Below are 25,007 nucleotides of genomic sequence, written 5' to 3'. Positions count from 1 at the left end.
CTTATTTTAATTTAAAAATAATTAATTTAAAAGATAAATTAAATGAATAAAAGAGTTAAATCTATTAAAAATAATAAAATAATTATTTTATTTTTAAAAAACAGTTATTTAGAAAAGGATAAATTAGAAATAAAAATATGAACACCATAATGAAATATCTCTTTTTATATATCACATAAATAAACATTAAGTATGTATTTTTAAAATATGTATGATATTATTTTAATAAATGTATAATGATATTATAATTTTATTAAATTAATATACATGATAAATTTATATTTATCGAGAATAAAGTGGGAGAAATGAAGAAAAGAAAAAAAAATAATAGTAGATGAATAGAAAAAAAAAGTAAAAAACAAAACATAATTATTAGGACAATTTTGTAAAAAACATGTAAAAATATCTGTTATTTTTAGAGAAATGATAAATAATTTATTATAGAAACTAAAATAGGAATAATAATTATGAAGAAAAGAAAATTTATTTTTATATATAGTTATAGAATATGAATATATATATATATATATATATATATATAATTCTATTAAAATATAAGTAATTAATATTATTAATATAAATTTAGATTAATAATGATATATTTATTTTATATAATAAATATGTTTATGATAAATTATTATATTTAGTATTAGTAATAATAATAAATCACATTTAATAATAACAATAAATTTATAATGTTATACTATATTTACCCATATATTTATAATACTATTTATAAATTAATAATAAATTACATTTACTAATAACAATGAATTTATAATGTTATACTATATTTATCCATATATTTCTAATACTATTTATAAATTTAATATATATTGAATATTTTTTAAATATTAATTTTCTAATTAATACTAGATTTATAAATTTATTATCAATAATAAATTTAAATTAATAATAACAGCCAATCACATTTTCTTTTCAATTAACAATAATTAAATCATTATTTTTAACATATCATAATAATAAAAGTGTTAAATTTGATATTGTTAATCCGCATCGAAAATAATTTATATTCAAACCTATCATTGTTTATTTTTTATTATATTATGCTACAATTATGTTGAAATAATTATTCATAATTATTATTGCTCAGAAATATATATGCTGTCAAATCTTTAGTAATACTAAAAGTAGAAATTAAATATTAACCTTTAGTATTTTAAATATTTTATTTAATTTAAAATTAACATGAGTATAAGATACTTGTAAATTATTAATATATATATATATATATATATATATATATATATATAATATTATTTATGAACTGAAAATATTTTCTAATATTTTAAGACTTTATACATGATTTTCTATTACAAAAAATATATTAGATATAACTTTTAATATTATATTAATTTATTACATATAAGGAAACGGGCTTAAGAGGATAAGACCAGTGGGACACGGTTTCGAAATCAAAATTGACTCATCAAACAAAACATCAGATAAGCATGAACCTCAAAAATACAACAAAATTTCTACAAATAAATAATAAATAAATAGGTTCATTTATGTAAAGAAAGAGAATGTGTCATTGGGTTATTTATTTATTTTTTAATTTGCATTTCATAAAAAAAAAAAATTCCAACCGAGTCTCGTGCTGCAAATGTGGAAGATTTTGTTTTAAAAACATAATTGCACCAGAAAATTGAAGATTTTTATAATACTGAATTCATAAAATATATATAATAAAATTTTTTTTTCTGATATTTTGTAGAAATGATCCAGCTAATAGTGTATTATAAAAAGAGAGACTTAACTATTAATTTTGTAACAGAAAAAAAAAAAAGGTTAAGAGACAAGTATGGAATAATGATGAAGTGAAATTTTTAATTTTTTTGTTGAAAAGGAGAGAGAGAGAGAAAAGAGGGAGACACGTGGCCCTAGTTTCCATGTAGGCTGAGAGAACTGTTATATATGCGTCTTCTTCTGCCACCCACCATTGCTAACCTTAACCTTAACCTGCACCAACACACTCTCTTCTTCTTCTTCGCTACTTTCTTCATTCATTCTGCAACTTCTCTCAAAAACAAACACACCGTTGCATGATCCTCTCACAATGGCTTCCGCCTGCGTCAACAACATTGCAATCTCGCCGGAAACAACCTTCCTCGACCTTCCTCCCTGGCTCTCACCACGCGGATCCGAACCCGAACCGGACTTCGAGTTCCCCCTCGATCCCCCCGCCACCATGCTCCCCGCCGACCAGCTCTTCTCCGACGGCAAACTAGTCCCTCTTCACCTCAAAACCCCCACTATCACAACCACCACCACCACCTTTCAAACCCTAACCCTAACCAACGCCGCAACAACAACAATCTCCCCACAAACTCCCAAATCCCCTTCTTCCACAGCCACCACTACGCCTACCGACCCCTATGTCTTCTCCCCCAAAGCCCCACGCTGTTCTTCCCGCTGGAAAGACCTCCTCGGGCTCAAAAAACTCTACCACACTACCACCCCTACCAAACCCTCCCCCTCCACCACTTCCAAATCCCTAAAAAACCTCCTTCACCGCAAAACGGCGTCGTCTTCTACCACCTCCGAAAACGCGCCACTTCTTACCAACTCCTGTGACGCCGAATCCCTCTCAATCTCCTCTCGTCTATCTCTCTCATCCTCCTCGTCCAGCCACGACCACGACGACCTCCCTCGCCTCTCGCTTGACTCTGAAAAATCAAACCCTAACCCCAATATGACCTCAAACGTAAACCCTAACCTCAGTCAGATCTCGATCCACCGAAACCCTAACCCTAGAATCCGATTAGTCAAACCTCGCGCCGGGTCCTTTGACTCCAACAAAACCGTTTTGGATCAGCCTTCCCGCCCTGGGAGGAGTCCGATCCGGAGAGAACCGGAAACGGTTGGGTGTAGGGGGGTTTCCGTGGACAGCCCTAGAATGAACTCTTCGGGGAAAATCGTGTTCCAGAGCTTGGAACGAAGCTCGAGTTCTCCCAGCACGTTCAACGGTGGGCCCCGCTTCAAGCACCGTGGCATGGAACGTTCTTATTCAGCTAACGTCAGAGTCACGCCCGTTCTCAACGTCCCCGTTTGCTCCCTCCGCGGCGCGTCTAAATCCGGTTCTGTTTTCGGGTTCGGGCAACTGTTTTCTTCTCCGCAGAAGAAAGAAACGACGGGGAGTAACAGGGGGCATCACCAAAGTGGTAGGAGTAATCGGAATTGACGTAAATACCCTTCTTTAGAGCAAGATAAAGGGTAACATATTATTGACTAGGCTTTTTTTTGTTTTTTTTTCACCTTTTTGCCACTTGATCAATCCATCTCTCTGTTCTGTTTTTATCTAATCCCGGAATGGAAATATTGCAGGAAGAAGCACGGTGTTGATTTGGGGGTTTGGTTGGTTCATTTAATTTGATTTTGTTAAAGTTTTAGGTTGATTAATGTAAATACGCGAGGTGGGGTTGGATGGATTTTTAGATGCCCTTTGTTGTTTTCTCATCATGATGATAATTGATAAAAGATCCGTTACTGTGTCTGAAACAGTGAGCTCTTTGGTTGTTCACGGCGTTGTTATTTTTTTTTTTTTTAAATTCATAGTGGGAAAGTAGAAAGTGATTTTTTTTATTAGTATTGATTAAAATGTTTCGAGATCTGTGGGGATAACATGTTAAGTTTATCTCGTGTCTGTTTGTAGGTTTTGTTTTGTGGTTATTGTTTTTTTTATGTTGTGAAGGGTTTTGGGAAATGATGCCAAAAATTCAAACAGAGGCGCCAGCTCTGCTGAATTATTATTTGCACGTCAGTCTGATCCCAAACCTTATTACAATGAAGTTTTAATTAAAACTTAAGTGACCAATTATGGTCTATTTTTAATCTATGATGTGTGGTTTACATGGATATATTGTATTTTATTTTTCTGGGATGGGATTAGTTTGGGGCTGGTCCACACACCTGAAGCTGATGAGTGTGTGACCTTTATGGAAGATTCAATAGGGTGGGGACAGGGTTGTTTTCTCTCCTTTTAATTTTTTAATCAAGATGTGTATTTTGATCTTGGAGATGGGATGAGTTTCCCAGAAGGGATTATGATCCTTGAATGAATAATCTAACACGATTTCACTATTAAATTTGCCGTTTGTGTGCGTCCGAGATATTGATGGAGGGGTGGAACAGAAGAGCCTGAAATTGGGTGATCTATGTTTGTTGTCCGTCAGGGTTTTATGGTTTGTTGGATGAAGTTGTTTGTGCACTTGATGATGGATCCATTGGATGAAAAGATCTGAGTGATGGAGGTGATGGGGTCCGTTGGTAATTAGATATGGTAGGACCATTTCCTGTTTGTTAGAAGCAATTTGATATTTGGTATAAGCAAAGTGCATAATTGAGGGAAGGGATATGTTGAAAAGTTGAATGGCTTTGGACCCCTTCCCCTTTTCCATCCTTTATGGTGATAGTAATGGTTCTATTTCCGTGGTACTATCACGGGTCTTGGGGATTAAACTCCTAATTAGATTGGACCCTCTGTCGGTTTAGTTGCCTTGGTTCATGATCCATTTATTCCCATTTCCAAATCCCAAACTTCATCCCTTTTTTTTTCATATATTTATCTATATCTTTACACACGCATCATGTACCCCACTAGTACCAAGCTGCGATCAAACAAACAACTCTTCAGCAACGGCAACGAAAAGTGCACCAACCAAGGAGATATAAAATAATGATGCTTCCATTTTTGTTTTGTTTTTCTAGTAGTTAGGAACAGGCTAAAATCACGTGGCTAACATGTTGCCATACTCGGGCTATATTAGCCACCATAAAAGCCAAAACCCATGTGAAGAGAGCGTGGTCATTTTTAATTCTCTGAATAAATAAAGTAAAATGAATCTTGTATCGTGTCTGCATCACTGTAGACTGTCTCTGTAATGGAGGAGGAATGAGTAAAGCGATGAAAGGTTATTAATTGGGGATGTTTTACTTTCAAAATTGAAGGAAAAAGAATTGTTGATGTGATAATAATTCAATGTTATTAATCGGAGGAAACAATAGATCTGAGTTTGTTTTTCACAAAATTCAGTTGTGGAAGTGGTGTCCCATCTTTCACCTGAGCGCATGCTCTGGGGTCTGGGGTTCTGTATACTGTGAACTATTGATTCGACATTTTCTCATTCCAGCCGTAGCATAGCATGCTATATCTATTACACCCCAAATAAATAAATAATTCTCATTTCAACAAAGAAATGAAAAACATAATGTATGATTACTGCTATTTTGCTTTTGATGTTCATGAAAATAAACATCTTTATTAATCGATAATTATCGAAGGAATTAAAATCTAATTTGAAAGATAATGATAAAAATGTTACATGAGAAAGTTGAGACATAAAATTAATGATGATGATATTTTAATTATTTTTCTAACTTATTTTTAATTTATTATAAGATATTTATTTTAAATTTTTTAGTGATGTAATATAATAATTTAATGGTGAATGATGGGTTAAAAGTGGATTAGGTATTATTATCATCAACTAATATTGACAGGTAGGGGGTGCATCGGAGCAATTTATTGCATCCTATAGTGTGTAGAAATGAAGAAAAGCGCGAAAACCTGAAAACCCTACCTAGGCAGTATCGCAGGCATGAGGAGCCATCTTGCTCACCTTTTCTTTTTCTTTTTATATATTTATAGGCTTTTTCGTCCATACTCGGATTTTGATGCATCTGATATGATATATGGGTGAGCTGTGTTGACCAGTCCTAAGCTAGTAGTCCCCATTATAATACCACATTTGTTCCCATTAGAGTTTGGGCTTTGTGACAACGTGAAAATGGATGCACCTACCAACACTTCTTTTTATAGTGATGCTGCCGGTGTCTGTTTACTGTGTCCCAATGCAGCATCGCAAGGCTACTTGTGTCTTTTCACATGTGCAGGGAAGTGCATGTGGTTGTAATTTCAGTAGTATTCCCTAAATCCAAATAACTCTAGATTCTTGCCATATTTTGCTAGTTTATTCGTATTCTTAATTAATTTCATTACGAAGCCAGGTCAGGATTGTGTGACGTGACTTATAATAGTTTGGTTTTTTTGGTTAGTGAGCTCAACTTTATCATTACTTTCTTCTCTCTTTTGCTTTATATGGAGATGAGGATGGATAGGTGCAATCATTTCTATCTTGCGAGGTAAATCAGCTGAAAAGCAACCTCATTAATTACATTAATTAAATACTACTAGACCTAGTAGTAGTATTATTGAATAGGAGGGAGGGGGTGAGTGTATTTAAAGCATGATCTCCTCCCTCTGATTTTCTGTGTCTCATAAAGAAAACAATATGTTTGTTGAATAATAAGGGAGCCTGCAAAAGGCTGATGGGAGAGTTTTGGGGCATCAAAGAGAGAACGTGCTTATGTACAGTTGGGTCTCTGCACAGATTCCCCCTCATCCAATCCCTTTTACCCTATCATATGCATCACTGCCAACCCCAACCCCAACCCCCCCTCCCCCCCTCCCTCCCCTCTCTCTTGCATAGGGAGTGGGTCACTGGGTCAGTGCACAAAAGGGATGAGAAAAGGAGGGTGCTGTTGCTAAAATGCTAACGGCTAAAAAGTGTGAGAATCTAAAGTTGAGGAGGGCAGACACAAATAACAAATAATTTCTGTATAGTGAAAGATAAAACAGTTAAAAAAGAGGGAAGATATGATTAAATTAATCACACTTCATTTCAATTATTAGTATTGACATGAAAGAAATTTGAAGGAAGAGATGACTGACTTGGGAACATATCTCTGTCCTCATCTTCATCAACATTGCAGGTCCCCCTTGTAAGATTGAAGAGCAGGTGAGAGGATGGATGTTTTAGAAATAGAATAATGCTACCACCACCACCACCTGTGAAGTCCGTACTACAGTGTGGGGGCATGTGAACTACTGGAGTTACATCAAAGTATCTTCATGAGCTGGACTGTCAAGGATAATTTGTTGTTGTTATGTTAGCGCATGTCATAAAAACTGCAATGGGCTTGGGTCCCTTTGGAATTTAGTACTGCATGCATTCCACAACTTTTTACGGTTTTACTGTACCTCAATCAGAAGAACCTTTGCTTCCAGCTGAGATGTTATGTTATTTCCTTTCTTTCCTTTTCTTCTTCACTCACTAGTGCAGCAAAACGACAACAGCAAACAAAGCCATGATTCTGGCCACTTGCTTCGGGAAATAAGATCTGCTAATGCTTCGCAAATTTTGCATGTGTCACCATATCCTTCCAATCTTTAAGTATTTTTATATATAAACATTGCACGTCTTGAATATATTACGACTATATATCATCTTCTAGGCATCTAGATGGTCTAGAAGATGCAAATAGTTCAATGAAATTGATTGGGTTGCATTTGCAGACTCTGTCTCACAAGTTCAATGAATGAAACGGGCCGATTTTTTATTACCACCAACAAACAACGTATGCTAATTTAGATGAGGAACCTGTTAAGTAGCCCCACCATGCTATAGCTTCCTGCTTTCCTCATTTTTTCCCCATTTCCTAAATGCAGGGAATGGGATATGTATAGAGAAGCATAAAATTGAAATAAAATGACTACTTGTAAATACTATCAAAGGTAATACAATATTTTCCAATTCTTATATTTGTTAACAATATAAAGTTTATCATTTAAGACAGGTTTTCAGTTTAAAATAAGAATTCCTTAATGAATGAAAAGAATTTTTACTTCGTCAAAAGTAACCCAATTACAGCTTGTTACTGGAATCCTATTCTAAAATCCTTACTCCTTAATGGGCACTAAGCTGGTATGTGCTTGACAAGAAGAATTCAATTTAAGTATACATTACATATTTGGTACATGAGGGAAGAAAGGAAGCTGCTTATTCTGACGACATTTCACCTAGAACTTCAGTGGTTGTTTTTCTCTGCAAAATTGCACACAAAATAAGTTGGTATTAAGAATATGAATTCAAAAGAAGGTTATTAATTATGTCAATGCTAACTAATGGAGTACAAGTCATTCATCATCATTTTATTGTTGGAAATTGTTTGACAAAGAACTATTTATCCACCTACTAGCCACTGTAAATAAAAAAAGAATCACTATATTGTCTGCTTGTAGCAAAAAAATTATGCAAAATGCAAGCTCGACCTTCCTGTCAACTAAAAAGGCACAGCGTGCACTTTGGCAAGTTATCAATATTCTAATTCAGATTGTCACATGCTAGGACTTCTGATCATTTGTGTAGTAGTCAATCCTAATCAGCTCAAGCTACAGTAGATACCATAACTAATAGGGTTGTCAAAATCTTCAGTGGCCCTAGAAGCAGATTTAAGCATAGAGTGGATACTGACCACTTTCCTTATCAGGCCAGAGCAGCCGTGATGCTTGTGGTCTACCCGATAAGATAACTATCACAGTGACTCCATGATTGATCTGGAATATGCCAGCTAGAGTGATTGATTCCAGTTCTCTCATGGCAAGTGTATGTGGATTCAACAGTTCCTCTTAAAGCCTAAAGGATAAAACTCGATTGTAAAGTAAAAAAAAAGTTGTCACGGAGCTTTCTCCAACTAAGAGGAAACCAGGTCAGAGCTATGAGCTAGGCTAAGAAGAGGAGTCTCAAGTCGTACACAGTGATGCAAACTGATGTAGTTCGGCTTAACTTGTCAGCATGAAAGTGATGAGAGACAAGAACTATTAACTTCAAATATATATAGCACAAAGTATTAGTTTTCCATCGTTTTTACGTGGAAGGGAGCTTTTACTAATTCATTTGATAGAAGAACAAATTTGCAGCCAAGGTTTAAATATAGCCGAGAAGATTACACTTTGACTGTTGACAAGCTAGTAAACCTGGACAAGTTATTCTGGTACAACTTAACACAAGCACAGAGGCACAAGCTATTTGAGATGATAAAATCAAATAACAATTATATTAATCACAACAATAAGGAGATTTAAATAAAGCAAAAACAAAATTCCTGCCGTATAACAGCAATATTTGAAATCATTTGACCAGAGTCACTTGCCCCTACTAAGGAAGAAAATTATAATCTCACATGCTTAAATTTAGATTTTGTCATGATGAAATATGTAACAATGACTGGTAAATTCATCTAGAATCTTTCGGTTATAGATTGTTGAAAAAAATGGTCAGAAAATTAGACTGCAAATTTTATCTAAACATTGCACAGCGAAATAAAACTGTAACTGACTAAAGGAAGAGCATACACAAGGGGGGAAACCAGCAACAGCAAAAAAATCCAATACTCAGTTACTAATTATTAGAAAACGACCATGAAATAAAGTCTATGGAGACCTGTCTATACCATGAGCAGTACCAACAGATATCATGCGATCTATATTATCAATCCGCCCTTGTATGGACTTTAGAAGTGAATTCAGGGATGAAACTCTTTTCCTAACACTAGAAATCTTAGCAGCATGCTGCATTATGAATGGCAAAGGTGCATCTTCAAGCAACTGATCAAGTTCTGCCAAAGAAAAAGATGAATTTCAGGTCAGCAAACTGGACACCTAGTGTAATAAGAAATTAAGACATCTTAAAGTAATAGGAGAATCTTTAGTAGTGGCATAAGTTTGACATGCTAATGAAGACAACATGGAGAGAGACTACAAGAGCACTAGAATTTTGTCATCATGCAGACAAGTATATAAGTTAGTTATCTTGGGAGGAGTGTAGTTTATTTTACATTTTAAAGTCAGTGGAATACTTAATTGGCTTTATACACATCTAACTTTCACGCTCTGTTTTCCACACTTCATTAGTAAAACACTCTTTTATAGAGGTTAAGCAAAGCATCTTTCACAAAATATGCTACACTATACCCATATAGATGTTTTCACTGACATGGAATGAGTCTTCTCTAGAGTTATAAAATAAATGTTCCAACCAAGGCATTAATTCAAATAGATATTAACTTTTCTGAGTAAAACGTTCCCCACCGGGAGGTGCTATGAAATCAACCCTCTACAGAACTTTGCTCATATGGACCACATAGTTCGTTGGCATAACTGTTTCCAACATCAGAATTTTATAACAGAATTCTCAGTTGCAAACAGTAATTTAAGAAAGAAAAAACTGGAAACAATTAGCCCATCAGGAGCGTATAACTTTCCGGCTTAACTTGCTTATTTCAGTATATGCATCATGCCAAATTAATAACAGAATCGTAATGCAAACATTATTCGAGAGTGTCCAATAATTTTATCTAGCAGCGCCATAATATAAATTCTTCTTCCAATAGCAACTAAAGCAAGCAAATGCATAAAATTAGCATTAAGTTGGCAAATATACGAAAAAAGCAGAGACTATAACTACTGTGCAACTTTAGATACTGTGCAACGAACAAAAACTCTAAGTCTAACCACAGAAATTAAAATCCCGTGCACCTCCAGTACACTAGACAATGCCTCTTCATGAATTGCACGTTCTTCCTTCTTCCAGTATACTTAGAATAACAAGCAATACTTCTTCTCTTCATGGCTTTTCCAAGTTTCCAAAATATAAAGCTTAGAGAGACTGTGGCTAAAAGTTATGACCAAGTACTAAAGGTGCCTACTTTTCTCACTCAAGACTCAGGTTTAAGTTGTTTCTAACGTTTCCAAAGTATCTGGAGAGACAAACCTAAGAACCACAAGCAAAATGGTGGGATTAATTGTTTTCTCTCTTGACCATATAGCATAGTAGTCAGTAGTTCACTACAGTGGAAACATTGAGCAGCCTTAGGTCACTACAGAATTAAAATAGTGGAGCAATTCTCAGTAGCGGCTGCAAGAGCTGAAACTGATGACAGAACAGAAACCTTGTTCAAAGCTTCATTCATGCAGCATGAATTGCTTTCTTGCCTGTTTTGACACAAACCACCAAGTGCTTGCCGGATTGTTTCTAGTGGGGTTATTCATGGTTTGCTTTTTAGACAAAAAAATATTTGAACCAAACATAAAAGTATGGAGTTCAATATGGTTTGATTTGAAGACACTTTTGAATCCAAACTAAAACAAACTGATGTTTTGCGGTTCAAATAGACACAAATTGACTTTTGAAATATCTTCAATATAACATCTAACAAATTAGTGTAAAATCTGATAACTAATTGAATCATGACTAACCCTTGAACATTTTATTTACATAACCGTAAGTATAGAGAAGCAGAAGACAACATATGATAATAATTGCATCACAAACCTATTCTTAAAAAGTGGACTTTAAGTTTAGTTCAACTTCTCAAAATGGTTTGATAAGATGAAATTTTCACCTTACTTGTATATTATAATTTGACTATATCTCTGGACAATGTGTGATCCCCGACACCCATTATTAAAAAAGAAGTATATAATAAATCATTCACAATCAGTTAGCCACATATAGTCAATGTCATTCTCCAACTCACATAGAATCACATATTATCATTGAAAATTTCAAAATACCATTACATAATGCTACAAAAAAATATAATCACATTATTGGAGTGGTTTGGTTTAGTTTAGTTTTAACAGCAGGTGAAAAAACCAATCTAAACCACAATTAAAGTTGTTCTTTTTACGGTTTTGGTTTGATCAATTTTTAACTTTTTTTTTGGTTCAGTTTTGAAGTTCAAAATCTGTTTGGCTCCATTTTTTACATCCCTAATTTCAAGCCAAGCATTTTTCAGCACAACCTAGGTTTACCCACTTTTCTGTTTTGTACATACTCTGTTTCGTCAATTGCTTGCACTTCCTTCATTGCTTTCATTTCTCACAAAAGTCTTAAGATTCTTGCCTTCCCTGCTTCTGTTCTGCCACTCAACCCTGTTTATTTTTTCTCGTGTCCTCCTCCTAAGTACTCCTTAGTCTACTGATCACCCCCTCTGTTCTATCTGTTTTTGTGCTGAATTATTCTGTTATTTTAAACATCAATTTCACCCTGAAGCAATCATAGTATCACCTGCTTAAAAATCACACTTGATTTCTTGATTTTTGTTCTGATTGACTTGTGTGTTTAGCTTAAGAATATGATTTTCGATTATTTAATATATCTTCGAATTTGTAATCTTTTATTTTTTAGCATTAATATGTGTGGTATACATTATTTACCTTGTATCGATATTGGGATCCTGCTATCCACTATCTCATTGTAGTGTTTGTGAGGATGGTTGCTATGTGCTGCTATTTGATATCGATAACAATGAGAAAAACGTCACCTCTGTTTGTTGTATATCCACAAAAGTTCATATTCCGGTATTAGTTCCATCTATACAATAATGAGCTTCTTTCGGACACCAGTAAGTTGAGCACAATAGTGTTACAGTTTAGTACTAGAGTTACTACTTCACAATTTCATATAGTAAGTAGAACAAGAGGAATTTCTTCCCATGAGAAATCCACTTGATCAGCTCACTCAAATATACATACAATTTGACATGGACCTCAATTCACCAAGTAAGCTGACTAAACTTTTGGATTAGATTAGCTTATTTTATTGTCTGCCCGAACCCAAAAGAACCTGTTACCAAACATGCTCTAGGCCTATGTCCACAACCACAAGCAAAGTTTGTTCAATTTCCAAAAGCCATAACAGAACTCACTCTCATAAACTAATAACGTTAACCGTTCAAAGACAGTAAAAAAGAAATTCAGAAAAGCAAGGGCAATATCATAAAAGTATTATGAATTGAAAAGATAAAGAAAACTACAATTACACAGAAGAGCCTTATATGATAATTTTGTTTGGGTGAACCATCCTCGTGTGGGGGGCTAAGACTAATCTCTGGAATAACTGAGATCCCTTTAGAGGTTGACCAGTTTGAATAACAAATATATTTCATATGTGCATATCAAACCTTTGATTACGTGTTTAAGGGACAGGGCTATTTGCCAACAATTTAAGACCCTGTTGATGCACACGAGCCTCATATTCAACTAACTATAACCAACCATATAACTAAATCCAATTTTCAACCAATTCAACACATATCCAAAGCAATAATAACAACAAGGTAAAAGTAAAAACTACTTGCAATGCACTGCTTATAAATTGAATCGTTCTCAAAAGCAAATAACAATTGAAAACCTGGCACAATGTTGTTAAAAAAAGATGAAGAAACAAAGATAAACCTCCCGTGAGACGATCGAGGACGGAAGAGAGGTGGTCCTGACTTCGGAGAGTTTGGTTAGCTCTGCAATCGAAATCGGTAATCACCGAAGAGAGCATGGAAGACAAGCCTCTCGCCAACACTTCGGAGCTCTGCCGGAGGGGATCGTCGCCGTCGGGAGCGTGGGAAGTGGAAGGCTCCGCCTCGACGACGACGCTGTCGTTTTCCTGGGTTTCCATTGTGGTTTGATTGAGTTGGGTTCACGGAGGAAAGTGATGTTGTGACTGAGAAGGAGGATTGAGAAAAGCACGTATATGATTATTTTCCTTCAAGTCTCGGTGTGCATTAATTAAAAAAGAAAAATAAAAGCTTTAGAGCATATGCGAGAGGTACTTGAGGTCAACAGAAAGGGATGATTATGATGTCTAGTCTGTCTAGACTGGATTCTACTGCTTTGGGCTTCCTTCGTTATAGGGCTATGGCCCATCTATTTGATTAGCCTCTAATTTTAAATTGGAGTTATACTTATGTTCCAAGACCGCGCTGCTATATTATCCTGTGTGACGTATCTTTTAATTAGGATTATCGATTAAATGGGACGTTACAAAAATAAACTTGAATTTATAAAAAAATAAAATATAAAAATAAGATACTAAAATAATTTATATTAATAAAAAAAATCAATGAAAAAAATTATGAATCTATTAATAAATCTTTAAATTTATTGATCAATATATTATAGACAATAAATAAATAAAAATATTTTGATTTACTCCAAAGCTTTTATTTTTCTTTTTTAATTAATGCACTTGTGGTGGATATCTCTGCTCACCCCCAAGCTAAGTGTTACAAGTGGTACAATGTCTCAATCCCCACACACAATTTTAGTCCTTAATGAGTTTCAAGCCTCCTACTACTCTCACCACAAGAGTTAGTCCGCTCTAAGTTAGACTAATTGACTCCTTAGAGTATCAGGATGCAACCTTACCTTGAATCCTTACCAAATTCAAATTATATAAATGGGGCATCACCATGAACTCCCATTAACAGGGTCATGGAATTACGTGTTACGTCCGAACATTGAAGCACCACCATGAGGTCTCACCTAGAGGCTCATGGAATTACGCACTGACACAGACAATCATACTCAATCAATCAAGTATTATTTATCATGCACATAACTCTCATGCCAACCTTTATAACCAAATCCACATTCATATTCCATGTTGAATCCATTCCAACTCATCCTTCCCAATCCATGAATATAGAATTGTACTTCATACCAATACCATGCCATTTTGATACCAACCATTTCATTGAAATCGCATGCCAAGATTTATCCAAGTTCATCATTCACAATCCATGAATCACATCACTCATGCAAATTCATTCATCTCATACTTTATAAATGCATACCAAGACATACATATATCACAAAATAGTATTCATCCCAAATAAATGAGTGCCAACATTTAAGTACTTGCGATTCCATACAATCAAGCACAACCCATAACCATAATTCTTACACCAAAATTCCTAAGAAAATTTATTATCACAAAACCAAAAATCATTGCAGTAATGCGTGACACATTTCTCAAGCTACAGACATTTAATCAACGATCCAACCTGTCAAACCATAAAATAGCATGTTATGAACCAAATGTCAAAATTTGAGCTCCATCCAACGGTTAATGAGTCAGGAAAGTTAATTTTACTAAAACTGCGCATATAAAAAAAATACACAGTAGCCCAACGAGCAAGTCAACTCGCCCAGCAACTGAGCGACGCATCAGAATACGAGAAATAACGTCAAATATCACAGTTTCATGAATATTTGAACCCCTAACTCAAAAATATACCAAAAACTAACGTTTTCCCCAAACTTTTCTCATATTTCACAAAATATTAATCACATAAAATAGAAATAACGTGAAACCCTAACTTTCCTTACTTGGAAAGGGGTTAGCAGAGGACTTCGACACCTGAACTGTGACGAACAATAGCTCAAGCAATAGCTTCGAGGCGGAACCCTAGCAGAGCTTCACAGCTACTCAAAGAGGAAGTAAGGGAGAACTATTTTTTTGAAATGATAGAATGAGTGGGTTAGGACAGGTCTTGGGTCATTTAGCTCCCTATGGGCCAACCCTTAGGCCCATTAGACCTTGGGACAACCCTTAAAGATTGGGGCTGAAATAAGAGGGCTTTACAATTATCTTATAGTTAAACTTTTTGGAGTCTCCTCAATTACTACTAATTTGATAAGAAAGTGGTTTAGACATCTTAAAGATTTTCTATATACAATGCACACACCAAACTTATATTTCAAAAATATTTCCTTAAGAGACTTAAGGAGACAAAAGAAGCTCAAGTTCTTAATAATAAAGTCTTTCCTAACCAAACTTTACCTCAAGTCCTCTAGCACTAAACGCCTCAAAGGGAATTAAGTGTTTGATAAGCAAGTATACACACTAAACTATAAGCAAATAAAATCAATTAAGAAAAGCAATAAATCTAAACTATGATGGCTAACTATAAGACTAGAAGACACTTAGAACCTTCAAAGCGCTCATTAACTTCTATGATTTTGAGAGGTGTTTTTGATTTTTCGTGTAATTTTTATCTTTTCATTAATCATAGGAAATGATCATTCATATAATGAGGATTAAATATAGTATTAATGATTATTAAATATTAGTTATTAAGAATTATTCTGGAATGCAAAATATTAATTCATCCTATAAAAGGATACAATTACAATACAAATAAGATAAATGAACATGATAGAAGATTGAGTTTTCTCCTTGTGATAGTTTTTTTTTGTGGAGTTCTACGTTATAAAAACCCTAATTTTTATCTTATCAGGGTAACCTGTGATGACCAACCTCATAACTTATCACTCACCTTCTCATCTTTCTTGAGTGTGACATTAATATCTTTCCCCAAACTAAAAATCAAAATGATCCTACCCCTAGTTTCTCATCAGTTGGTATTAGAGCATCAACTCTTGATATTCAATGATTTTTTTTATGTATATACTTTCAATTTTTATTTCTATTTTTTAAATTTATGGCAGGCATTGATGCTAAAAGTGTCCCTCAACTTTATGCTTATCACAAATTATTTGTTGATGAGTTTGTTTCAAAGATGAAGAGGAAATTAAAAAAGATTTTTGAGGAGAGAAAAATGAAAGAAAAGAAAGAGCAAATGTATAAAGATAAAGAAAAAAAGATTGATAAATATTGGAAAAGATATGCTCAAATTATGATGGAAGAGAGTTAATGAAGAAGAAAGAGAAAGAAATTAAAGAAAATGAGTTGAGAGAGAAATAAGTTAGAGAAAAGGAGTTAAGAGATAGAAATATTAAAGAGAAAGAGTCTAAAGATAAAGAAAGTAAAGAAAAATAGTTGAGAGATAAAACACATTCAAAGGAGTTGAAAAAGAAAGAAATTCAACAAAAGGAGCTAAGAGCGAAAGAAGTTCAAGAGAAGAAGTTGAAAAGAAAAAATATAGAAGAAATAGGAGAAGAATAAATAAGTAAGAAAAAAGTGACCAATAAAGAGGAAGAAAAAACATGATAATAAAGATAATGTCTTATGATTGTGCAAATATTGTTATTTTGTCCATTCAACAACATAGGGAAGAGTTTTTTTTAGACGGCTCAGTAACAACGCATCATTTGGCATCATTGATAATGTCTATTTTTACCTATTTTTGTATGTTTTTTGTTATGAATAATACAACTATTTCTTAGCTTTTATCTTGTTTTATTCTTAAGTCTATTGTGTTTTGTATTATTTTGTTTTTAGTTGTTTTATGCTTGTTTTACCTCTAATATCTTTTTTTAAATGTGTAAAATAATTGAATAGGGAGCACTTCTAGTGGAAGAAATCAAGTAAGAACTCAAGGGAGCATGTTTTGGACAAGAAAGGATCAATTTGAAGCAAATACTCGTTCGGGCACCATTGAGATCACGCCTAGTGCTTTAAATATAGAATGTTGTCAAACTATCTTGGGTTGAACGCCCTTATGCCGAACGACAGAAAAGTGCTAACTAGTGCTGAAGAACTTGCGCTGAGTAGTGGAAAATGGCATTGAACAGTGGAAAATGTGAAAGAACTAGCGCTAGGCGATGGAGAATGACGTTAAGCGCCATCTTAATAGAGGCCATTGGTCATGTTTTAACTGATGGCACTAAGCGGTGTTGAGATGGCCTTAAGTAGTGACATTGCTGACATGTCGAAATGGGTTATTTATTCATGCTTTTTGCAAGGATTTTGACTCATTCCTCTTTTTCACGACTTCTCTTCACCTAGGGTGCTTGGGAGAGAGGCCTTGAGAGACTGTTCAAGGCCTTGTAAAAAAAAAATTGTTTCCAAAAACATTTGAAAATGAGTTTTCCTTACAGTAGTGTGCATTTAGGTTGGCATAATAGTGTGCATGTAAATAGGCATAATAGTAATGAGTTGCATCATACCATTCATAGTGACATTCCATTCTTTGGGGAAGATATATGACCAATATCATTTAGAGATTGGATGTGGGATACAGGAAGTTGGTGCAACCATTGTTTAGTAAATATAGTCAATTTGATATTCTTAGGTATGTTACTTATAGGTTTATAGGACGTGCATGTGAATGGTGGCAAAAGAGACAATCAAGAGTGCAAAAGGGGAGAGATTCATGCATTAACACATTTTATGAATTGAAAGCATGCATGTGGAAACATTTCATTCCCCATTCATTTAGGATTACTTGAGAGCAACAATCTAGGATAGAAAACTTCATTGACATAGGTGATGCATTCACCCAAAATCTTGCTAAGTTTTCTAGACTAGAAAAAGATTTTAAGAACAATTTGGACTTGCTCTTGAGTGAACAACGAGAGAGAGAAAAACAAAAAGAGAGCACGAGAAAAGATTGAAAAGCTTCGAGAGTTTGATAAGCAAAGAGTAATAGAAAAGCTTGAGAAGCTTCGTGCTGAAGCAAAGAAAAGAGAACAAGAGGAATGTGAGAAAAATGAGAAGAAGAAAAGAGATGAAGAAGAATAGGCAAAAGAGGAGAGTCTTAAGAAAGCCAAAGAAGAGAATGAGAGAAAAGAATTAGAAGAAAGAAAGAAAATAAGACAAGAGAGTGAACTTGAAAGAAAATCACAAATGGTAGAGTTAAAGAGCATGTCAAAAGACAAAAGGGAATTCATTGTTAGGGATTTGGTGTACCATCCTTCACCAATTCCTTCCATAAAGACCCAATTTCCAAAAGGAGTTCTCCCATCTTTAAACTCTTCTCACTTTTTCATTAAATCTTTTGTTTTGTTTCCTTCTCAAACTTTTTGTTCTCCATCTCATTCACATATTTCATCCACCTCAAAATGTTGTGCCAAAACACACTTTGACTTTAAAATTCTTTTCAAAAATCATCTAAGTCAAAGTGTAAGATACTCTTTTTGTGAAATGGGCCTAATACCAACTTTTTTCAATTTTATAAGCCCATTTTCACACATTGCACAATAAATTATATTGCATGGTCATTATGATTTCATTATAATTTTGTTTGATGATTATTGCAAATTTGTTTTTGATCTTGGTGGAATCTTCATTTTGGTTGCTGTGAGCCTTCCACAACCCTCTTGATCTGGGACAGATCCTCTTCAAGAGAGAGGGGATGATGTGATCCCAAGGTTTATAGCATTGGGCCAACTCCTAGGCGCATTCCTTTTAATTCCTTTTAATTTCTTTTATTTTTAATTAAATAAAGTTTGTTCTAATTGGGCTTATTTTGTTAAATGCAGCCTTTAAATTCTGTTTGAGATTGGACCTTGACGTGCTGCAGGCCAGCTAGGTTCATTCACACATGATTCAACTTTTTAAGTGTCATGGGGCTTAAGCCCAATTTGTAACGTTTAAGCACCAATACGTGTGTCTGTTGGGTCACTCCTGAATTTAAGCTACTGCCAATTCATCATACAACATCTGTGAGTGGTGTGGAAGCATGGGTTGAGATACTCGCTTCAGGCAGCCCAATTTCTTTCAGACCTCACGCGTTCAATCCATCTGCAACCAGATTTTCCTTTGCATCCACGACAACAACAACTCTCAATTGGGCCTGACATACAACCCAATTACTTCAAACCCTTGCAATCTGTTTCATGACAACAACCACTAAGTCATTTAGTTTCCTTCATGCTGTTTTCAGAAGTCACAGCCAGAGTTCTTCCACCAGCCGCTAGGGTGGATCTTTCAACCCTTCACGTGTCCTACACTTTCCTTTAGGGTTTATTTTTGTTAGGTGTTTTTATTTGTTGTTTCCCAAACTTTATTGCCGTTAGGTTTTGCTAGACGACCATCCTTGCTAAAACTTTGTTGGTCACGACAGCTTTGCCGTTAGGTTTCTTCCATTCTCTTTTCGGTTGCCTTCCTCTATAAAAGGCAGACCCATCTTTGTAACAAACCAGCTTTGATGAATGCGAGATTGGTTGAGATTAATCCCCCCTTTCGTCTCAGCTCAAACCCTAAACCCTAGATTAGGTTTTCACCTCGTCGGGTTTACCAAACAAATGAGAAACCAGAGCGATGCGAGTGTTAATCTCCAAATTAGAGTCTTCCGTTGCGTTTCCCTTATATTTTGCGAGTTTCAATTGGTAGAACACCGATTGGAGAGGCTTTCCGACGAATCCCACGACGGAGCAGCCTCACACTACAAAAAAATATATTTTTAGCAGGGATTTATTTATTGGGGTTCCAAGAACCTCCAGAAAAAACTAATTTTACAGGAGGTTTTAATAAACGTCCTTAAGTATAAGGGGTTTGCTAAAGAAACCCCAGTAAATTTGAATCTTTCCTTTTTTTTTTTCATTTCCCATTTTTTTTATAATATTTTAAAATTTTAATTAGACGTACTTTCTCATTTTAATCGTGGCAATCTTACTTAGGAAAGAAGGAGACTGTTATCCACCGTTCTCCTTCGATGCTCCACCACCGTTCTCCTCGATCTCCACCGTTCTTTTCTCAATGCTTGAATTTAATGTAACGAAGATCATTCTCTCTACTGTCAATTTCGTTTCTCTACTTCTTATCATTCTTTCTCTTTCAATTTCATCTCCCTACTCTTAATTTCGATTTCGTTTTCATTTTCATGCGTTCGATTTCAATTTTCCTACCTTCGATTTCGATTTCACTGCGTTCGATTGCGATTTTCCTACCTTCAATTTCGATTTCATTGCCTTCTATTTCAATTTTGATTTCACTACGTTCGATTTTGATTTCCTGCTTTCGATTTCATTTCTCTACTTTTCATTTTGTTTTCGTTCACTCATGCCCTAACTGACTGTTGCTATTTTCAGGTATTTAATTGTCCCATAAGATCAGTTTCAGCCACTCTTTTATTTTGAATTAAAGAATCTTCACATGACTTCGTAATTCAAATTAGCTTCTCTACTATTGTATCATGGTATCATGCTTAGTTAACCAAAAAAATTTCATCTCTATAATTGTATTTTACTCTCTCTTTTGAGGCATGTTTGTATATAATTGTCCCCATTCTCCTCCTTCCTCTGTTCCTGATTTTTATTATGATGTTGAAGAACATGGCATTGGGATTGGTATATAACATTGATGGAGAAGATGAACAACCCTTTGCATAATGTAATGGTTTCTATTTTTGTATTGTAAGGTGTGAATTGTGGATGGTATTATGTAGGTTGATGTTTGTGGATTGGTTCTGTGTGTGCAGGGAAAAGTGAAAGTGACGATGGTGTTAGGAATTGTGAAGATGATTGCGAAGAAGAAAATGGGTTGAAGGCGTGGTGAAGGTTCATTGTCTTGTGTTGATGAAATTAGGAAGGAGAAGAAGAATTAAAAATGAAGGGGAGAATGTTACCCGTGTGTGTGATTCTATGAAGAGAATGATGTTTAGAGAATTGTAGGATGAATAGTTTTGAAATGATGATTGTCGATGGATGCTGGAAATTGAAATGAAATCGATGAAAAGTGGAATTGAAGTGGGCATGGGGTGCAATGAAGGAGTGGAGAAGGAGGTGAAAAATGAAAACTTTGTGATAGATGATGATGATGAGTATGGCAAATGGCATGTCGATCAACTTGTTATTGCTTTGATTGGTGACCACTAGAATTACAAAACTTAGAGCAACATTTATAAAAAAGTTAAATGGTATAATTTCTTCATACAATTTGTATTTACTACCAGTGGGAATTTGGAAACTTATGTTGTTTGAGGTTCTTCCATTGCTTAAAGCTTGAGGCTTGTGCCCACGTCGAAACCCATAGAATGTAATTGTTGTAGTTGATTTGGATAATCCAAAGCATTTTACACCATAAATTTTGATAGTTGTCTTGTTTTGTTTAAGGATGATTCCTTTCATTATTTATAGAAAGTAATATGTGCATTGTTTTCCTTTACCTTTAGAAGTTGATTATATGTAGATAACAAAAGTATTGTATTGTCCGCATGACAACTTTTAATATCATTTGGGATAGTAGAAATCTTATATCCTGTAGATTCAGAAATATATTCAAACTCAAGCTTACATTGACATTGTAGTTGAATTGATTGTTAATTAGTTTAGCTAAATGAATAGATTTAGTGGCTAGTATGGCATTTCGTCTCTTGATTTTATAAAATGGCATTGTGTTAATACATTGCGTGGTCGCTGTAATTGCTTTAATATTTTGTTATCATACATAGATCCATAGGTGATATTATATCAGTCCTGAAAGCTGAGAAAGAGGAGATGGAATCATCACTCGGCAAAGAGAAACAACATGCTCTTCAATTAAAGCAAGAGTTGATGGAAGTTAAGTCTCGTAACACTAACCTTGAAAGGTAAACTATATTAATTATTGAATTTACTTTTTTAGTTTGGAATTATAGAAATGTATTTTGATAAGAAATTAAGCATTAAAGTGGCTAATGACTACGAGCATTAAAGTGGAATCTCCCTATAGTTGATGAATTGTGACGATCCATTAAAATTCTTTGCATTTTTTTTGTTTCAAAAAGAGTTTAATTTCTCTTTTTAATACCATTTTCTTTAATAGGAATATTCTTATTTTATTAAAAATTGACAAGCAGACCAAAATGTAAGATTGAAGCATTTTTTTTTTGTTTCAAAAAGGGTTTAATGCATAGCCATCCTTGCTGCATTAAACCTTTAAACTTCTATTATTATCCATCACGTGCACATGTCTTTTTATGCCCCACACACCTTGAAAGGGTATCAAGGGTTGCAAATTCTTTTTTAGTGGGTATACTCTTCAAGATTTATTATTTGAGACGTATTTTTACTAGGTATTAAGGATTTCTTTATTTTGGGAGTGTGTATGAATATTATGCTTGGGGATTGGTGACTTTGTATTCCATATGTAGTCTTGCAGCTTTGTCTAAGTGTAATTTTTTCTGAAAATGTTTGTGGCCAATTTCTAAGACTTTGTGTCTGAATCCATCACCGACAAGATTTGGTCTAATAACCTTGCCCTTCTGGTAGAACAACATGTGGAGTGCACATTTCATCTTAAACAAGCAGAACAATTTAGCCAACAAAGGTGTAGAAATTGAGAAGATTATACCTATGGATGCTACTCCTCTTGGAGTTTCCATCCCGTGCTAATATCAAGTTGTGAATCAGAATAATTGGGCAAGAATGAAGATGAATTTAAATTGTCAGACCTAGAGCAGGTATAAGAAGTTGTTATGCAATGTAGTTTGAGGGATTGTCATTTATGTACATGAATTTAATTGGTTGTCTTTGACTAGATGGGTTGGCTAGATAAATACCTCATTTGTTTGTACATAGGAAATAGAAGGTTTGTTTCATCTTTGTCGCATAATGAAGGAGAATCACTGAACAATTTGATTGTGATATCTACTATTTTATGGTTGAGGTTATGTATACTTCAATTTGTTTCTTTAATGCTGAAACTGGACTTTATCTAATAAAATAAGCTGGTTGGCTCTGTCCGAATATGATTCTCAATTTCCATTTTTCTTTACTAAACGTGGCAAGTTTTGTCCTAGTAATTTAATCTTGAGGCCTGAGAATGTATGCAGGGATCAGTGGTGCATGTGTTGTAGTGTCTCGAAACTCTAAAAACTCATTTTTCTTATAATGCTGCATGAGAAAATATCCAAAGTTATTCTAGAAAGCATTTCAAATCAAGTTGAAAGCATGAAAAATGTAAAGTTACAGTTCTTTTCACATTTTCCACTTTAGAATGTTAGGTTTTTTAATTGCTCTTGAATAATGACTATTTAACTATGTTGCATACCTGAAGCAAAACTATTGTTTCAAAGTTCATGAGGGATTATCGAATAAGAATACAAGCACTTGAGACCTTGACAATAGGGACAACTGGGGTTTTCGGAACCCCATGCATTACTAGGGGTTTTCGGAACCCCATGCAGTACTAGGGGTTTTCGGAACCCTAGGCATTAATGGGGGTTTTCAGAACCCCAAGCATTAACGGGGGTTTTCGAAACCCTCAGTAAGTTGTGCTATTTCCAGGGGTTGCTAAAAACCCCCGGTAATCCGTTAGCGACGCTTGCACTTCTGGGGGAATTTCAAATCCCTGGTAAAACCATTAGTGGGGGTTAAAACCTCCATAAACGCCAAATATAACCCCCGTTAAAAATAATTATTTTTGTAGTGTCATCACATGGCTTTATCAATTCTTTCCTTCAAGCTTGCTTGTGCCAAGATTCTCCCCCTGAATTGATGAAGCCAACATCCTCAAGTTGAATTGATGAGCTAAGATCCATAGAGAAACCTGAAAAAACTTTTGCATACAAGATACCAAAATACCAAACATACATCCAAGCAAAAGCGCACAAGCATACATACATATCACATATGCATATGCTCTCCCTATTACTAATAATGTGATTTAACTTCAGATTTTAGATTAAGTTTGCAGTATTACATTGTTCCAGAAGATTTATTTCAGGTTTTCCAATTAAATACAAATTTACTCCTTTTTCTCCCCCTTTGGATTCATCAAATGAAAATAGATTCATAGATCAATTCTGAAAGATGAAAATTTTCATAAAGGCATTAACATAAGGTTGTATCAAGGCAACTGATACGCAATACAAACAGAGCAAAATGAAAACATAATGAAAAGTGCATCATGAAGCTAAGACTGATATAATCAGTCGATTGAAATACGAAAACAACTAATTAAAAAACTAGAACAAGTAGGCCGACACACAAAATGCAACACAAAAATGCAATGCATGACCTATGAGTCATCCCTTTCACTCATTCTCAGGGTTGTCTCTATTCTAGACATTGGAGAGGAGGTCATGAACATTATGCAACTGATCATCCAGGTCTTGGAACATTGTTGTGCAATAAGCATGATGTGCATTTTGTGCCATATTGAGATCTTGAAGTTGGTTGAGAACCATCCTCTCAAACTTGGAATATGAAGTTCCAGTGTTCTCAGGAGGGTGATAAAGCTCAATTGCCATGGGTTGGGGTTCATCTTCCCCTTGATTTCCTCCACTATTTCCTGCTTCATGGTCATTGGCTCCAACTTCAATATTTGCACCATGATCTCCTTCAATCAGCCAAGTGTTACCTATCTTGCTGAATCTCATCTTGTGCATATTCAGTGTGGAAACATGATTTAGAAGACCAATAGACTCCTCAAGCTCTTCTTCCACATCCACACCAAAGTGCTCAATGAACTTGAGATAAGCACCACATATGGAAGCTTGAAATCCGTGAGCCTTTTTGCCTTCATCATGTGGTCATGGATGGTGTATGTCCAGTCCACCATCACACCATTTTGAATGCAATACATCACCACAAGATCACCTTCATTTAAGGTTGCATGATTGCTTCCCCTAGGCATGATGATCTTGGTCACCACCATAGCTAACAACCTTTCCTCCACATGAAGCCTTCCCACATG

General features: G+C 34.8%; 2 protein-coding genes, 1 long non-coding RNA gene and 1 other non-coding gene across 6 annotated transcripts; 3 read left to right on the top strand and 1 right to left on the bottom strand.

Moving 5' to 3' along the window:
- Window positions 1-1,965: 1,965 nt before the first annotated feature.
- Window positions 1,966-4,393, top strand: LOC114191670 (endochitinase A). The gene is made up of 2 exons (XM_028081008.1): window positions 1,966-3,237; window positions 3,349-4,393. The coding sequence occupies exon 1, from the start codon at window positions 2,081-2,083 to the stop codon at window positions 3,203-3,205; it is 1,125 nt and encodes a 374-aa protein (XP_027936809.1). The 5' UTR covers window positions 1,966-2,080; the 3' UTR covers window positions 3,206-3,237; window positions 3,349-4,393.
- LOC114165704 lies at window positions 3,719-3,797 on the top strand. Its single transcript, XR_003599760.1, has one exon. It is a non-coding gene; the product is annotated as a small nucleolar RNA Z122 (small nucleolar RNA).
- Window positions 4,394-7,660: 3,267 nt separating the features above from the next.
- On the bottom strand, window positions 7,661-13,414 carry LOC114174574. 2 transcript variants are annotated; one of them, XM_028059411.1, is made up of 3 exons: window positions 13,103-13,414; window positions 9,306-9,480; window positions 7,661-7,907 (listed from the first exon to the last, which is right to left on the bottom strand). In XM_028059411.1, the coding sequence occupies exons 1-3, from the start codon at window positions 13,317-13,319 to the stop codon at window positions 7,883-7,885; spliced, it is 417 nt and encodes a 138-aa protein (XP_027915212.1). In that variant the 5' UTR covers window positions 13,320-13,414; the 3' UTR covers window positions 7,661-7,882. The 2 variants fall into 2 exon arrangements, with proteins under 2 accessions (XP_027915212.1, XP_027915216.1); XM_028059415.1 differs by having other exon boundaries at window positions 9,316-9,480; window positions 13,103-13,410.
- A 5,635-nt stretch (window positions 13,415-19,049) lies between these two features.
- LOC114169561 lies at window positions 19,050-23,053 on the top strand. 2 transcript variants are annotated; one of them, XR_003601046.1, is made up of 3 exons: window positions 19,052-20,720; window positions 20,809-21,918; window positions 22,580-23,048. It is a non-coding gene; the product is annotated as an uncharacterized LOC114169561 (long non-coding RNA). The 2 variants fall into 2 exon arrangements; XR_003601017.1 differs by having other exon boundaries at window positions 19,050-20,720; window positions 20,809-23,053.
- Window positions 23,054-25,007: the final 1,954 nt, after the last annotated feature.

Source organism: Vigna unguiculata, chromosome 1 (assembly GCF_004118075.2).
Source record: "Vigna unguiculata cultivar IT97K-499-35 chromosome 1, ASM411807v1, whole genome shotgun sequence".
In the NCBI taxonomy this organism is placed as follows: domain Eukaryota; kingdom Viridiplantae; phylum Streptophyta; class Magnoliopsida; order Fabales; family Fabaceae; genus Vigna; species Vigna unguiculata.
Note: the sequence above shows the minus strand (reverse complement) of the source record. Positions and strands in the feature narration are given on the sequence as shown.

What these genes read in the sequence shown, in the direction of transcription:
- LOC114174574 (XM_028059411.1), bottom strand. Translation starts at nt 13,319, where the DNA reads ATGGAAACCCAGGAAAACGACAGCGTCGTCGTCGAGGCGGAGCCTTCC. An exon ending in CCTCGATCGTCTCACGGGAG is followed by an intron (nt 9,481 to 13,102) that starts GTTTATCTTTGT and finishes TTTCTTTGGCAG; the next exon opens with AACTTGATCAGTTGCTTGAA. An exon ending in ACTGCTCATGGTATAGACAG is followed by an intron (nt 7,908 to 9,305) that starts GTCTCCATAGAC and finishes GCAATTTTGCAG; the next exon opens with AGAAAAACAACCACTGAAGT.
- LOC114191670 (XM_028081008.1), top strand. Translation starts at nt 2,081, where the DNA reads ATGGCTTCCGCCTGCGTCAACAACATTGCAATCTCGCCGGAAACAACC.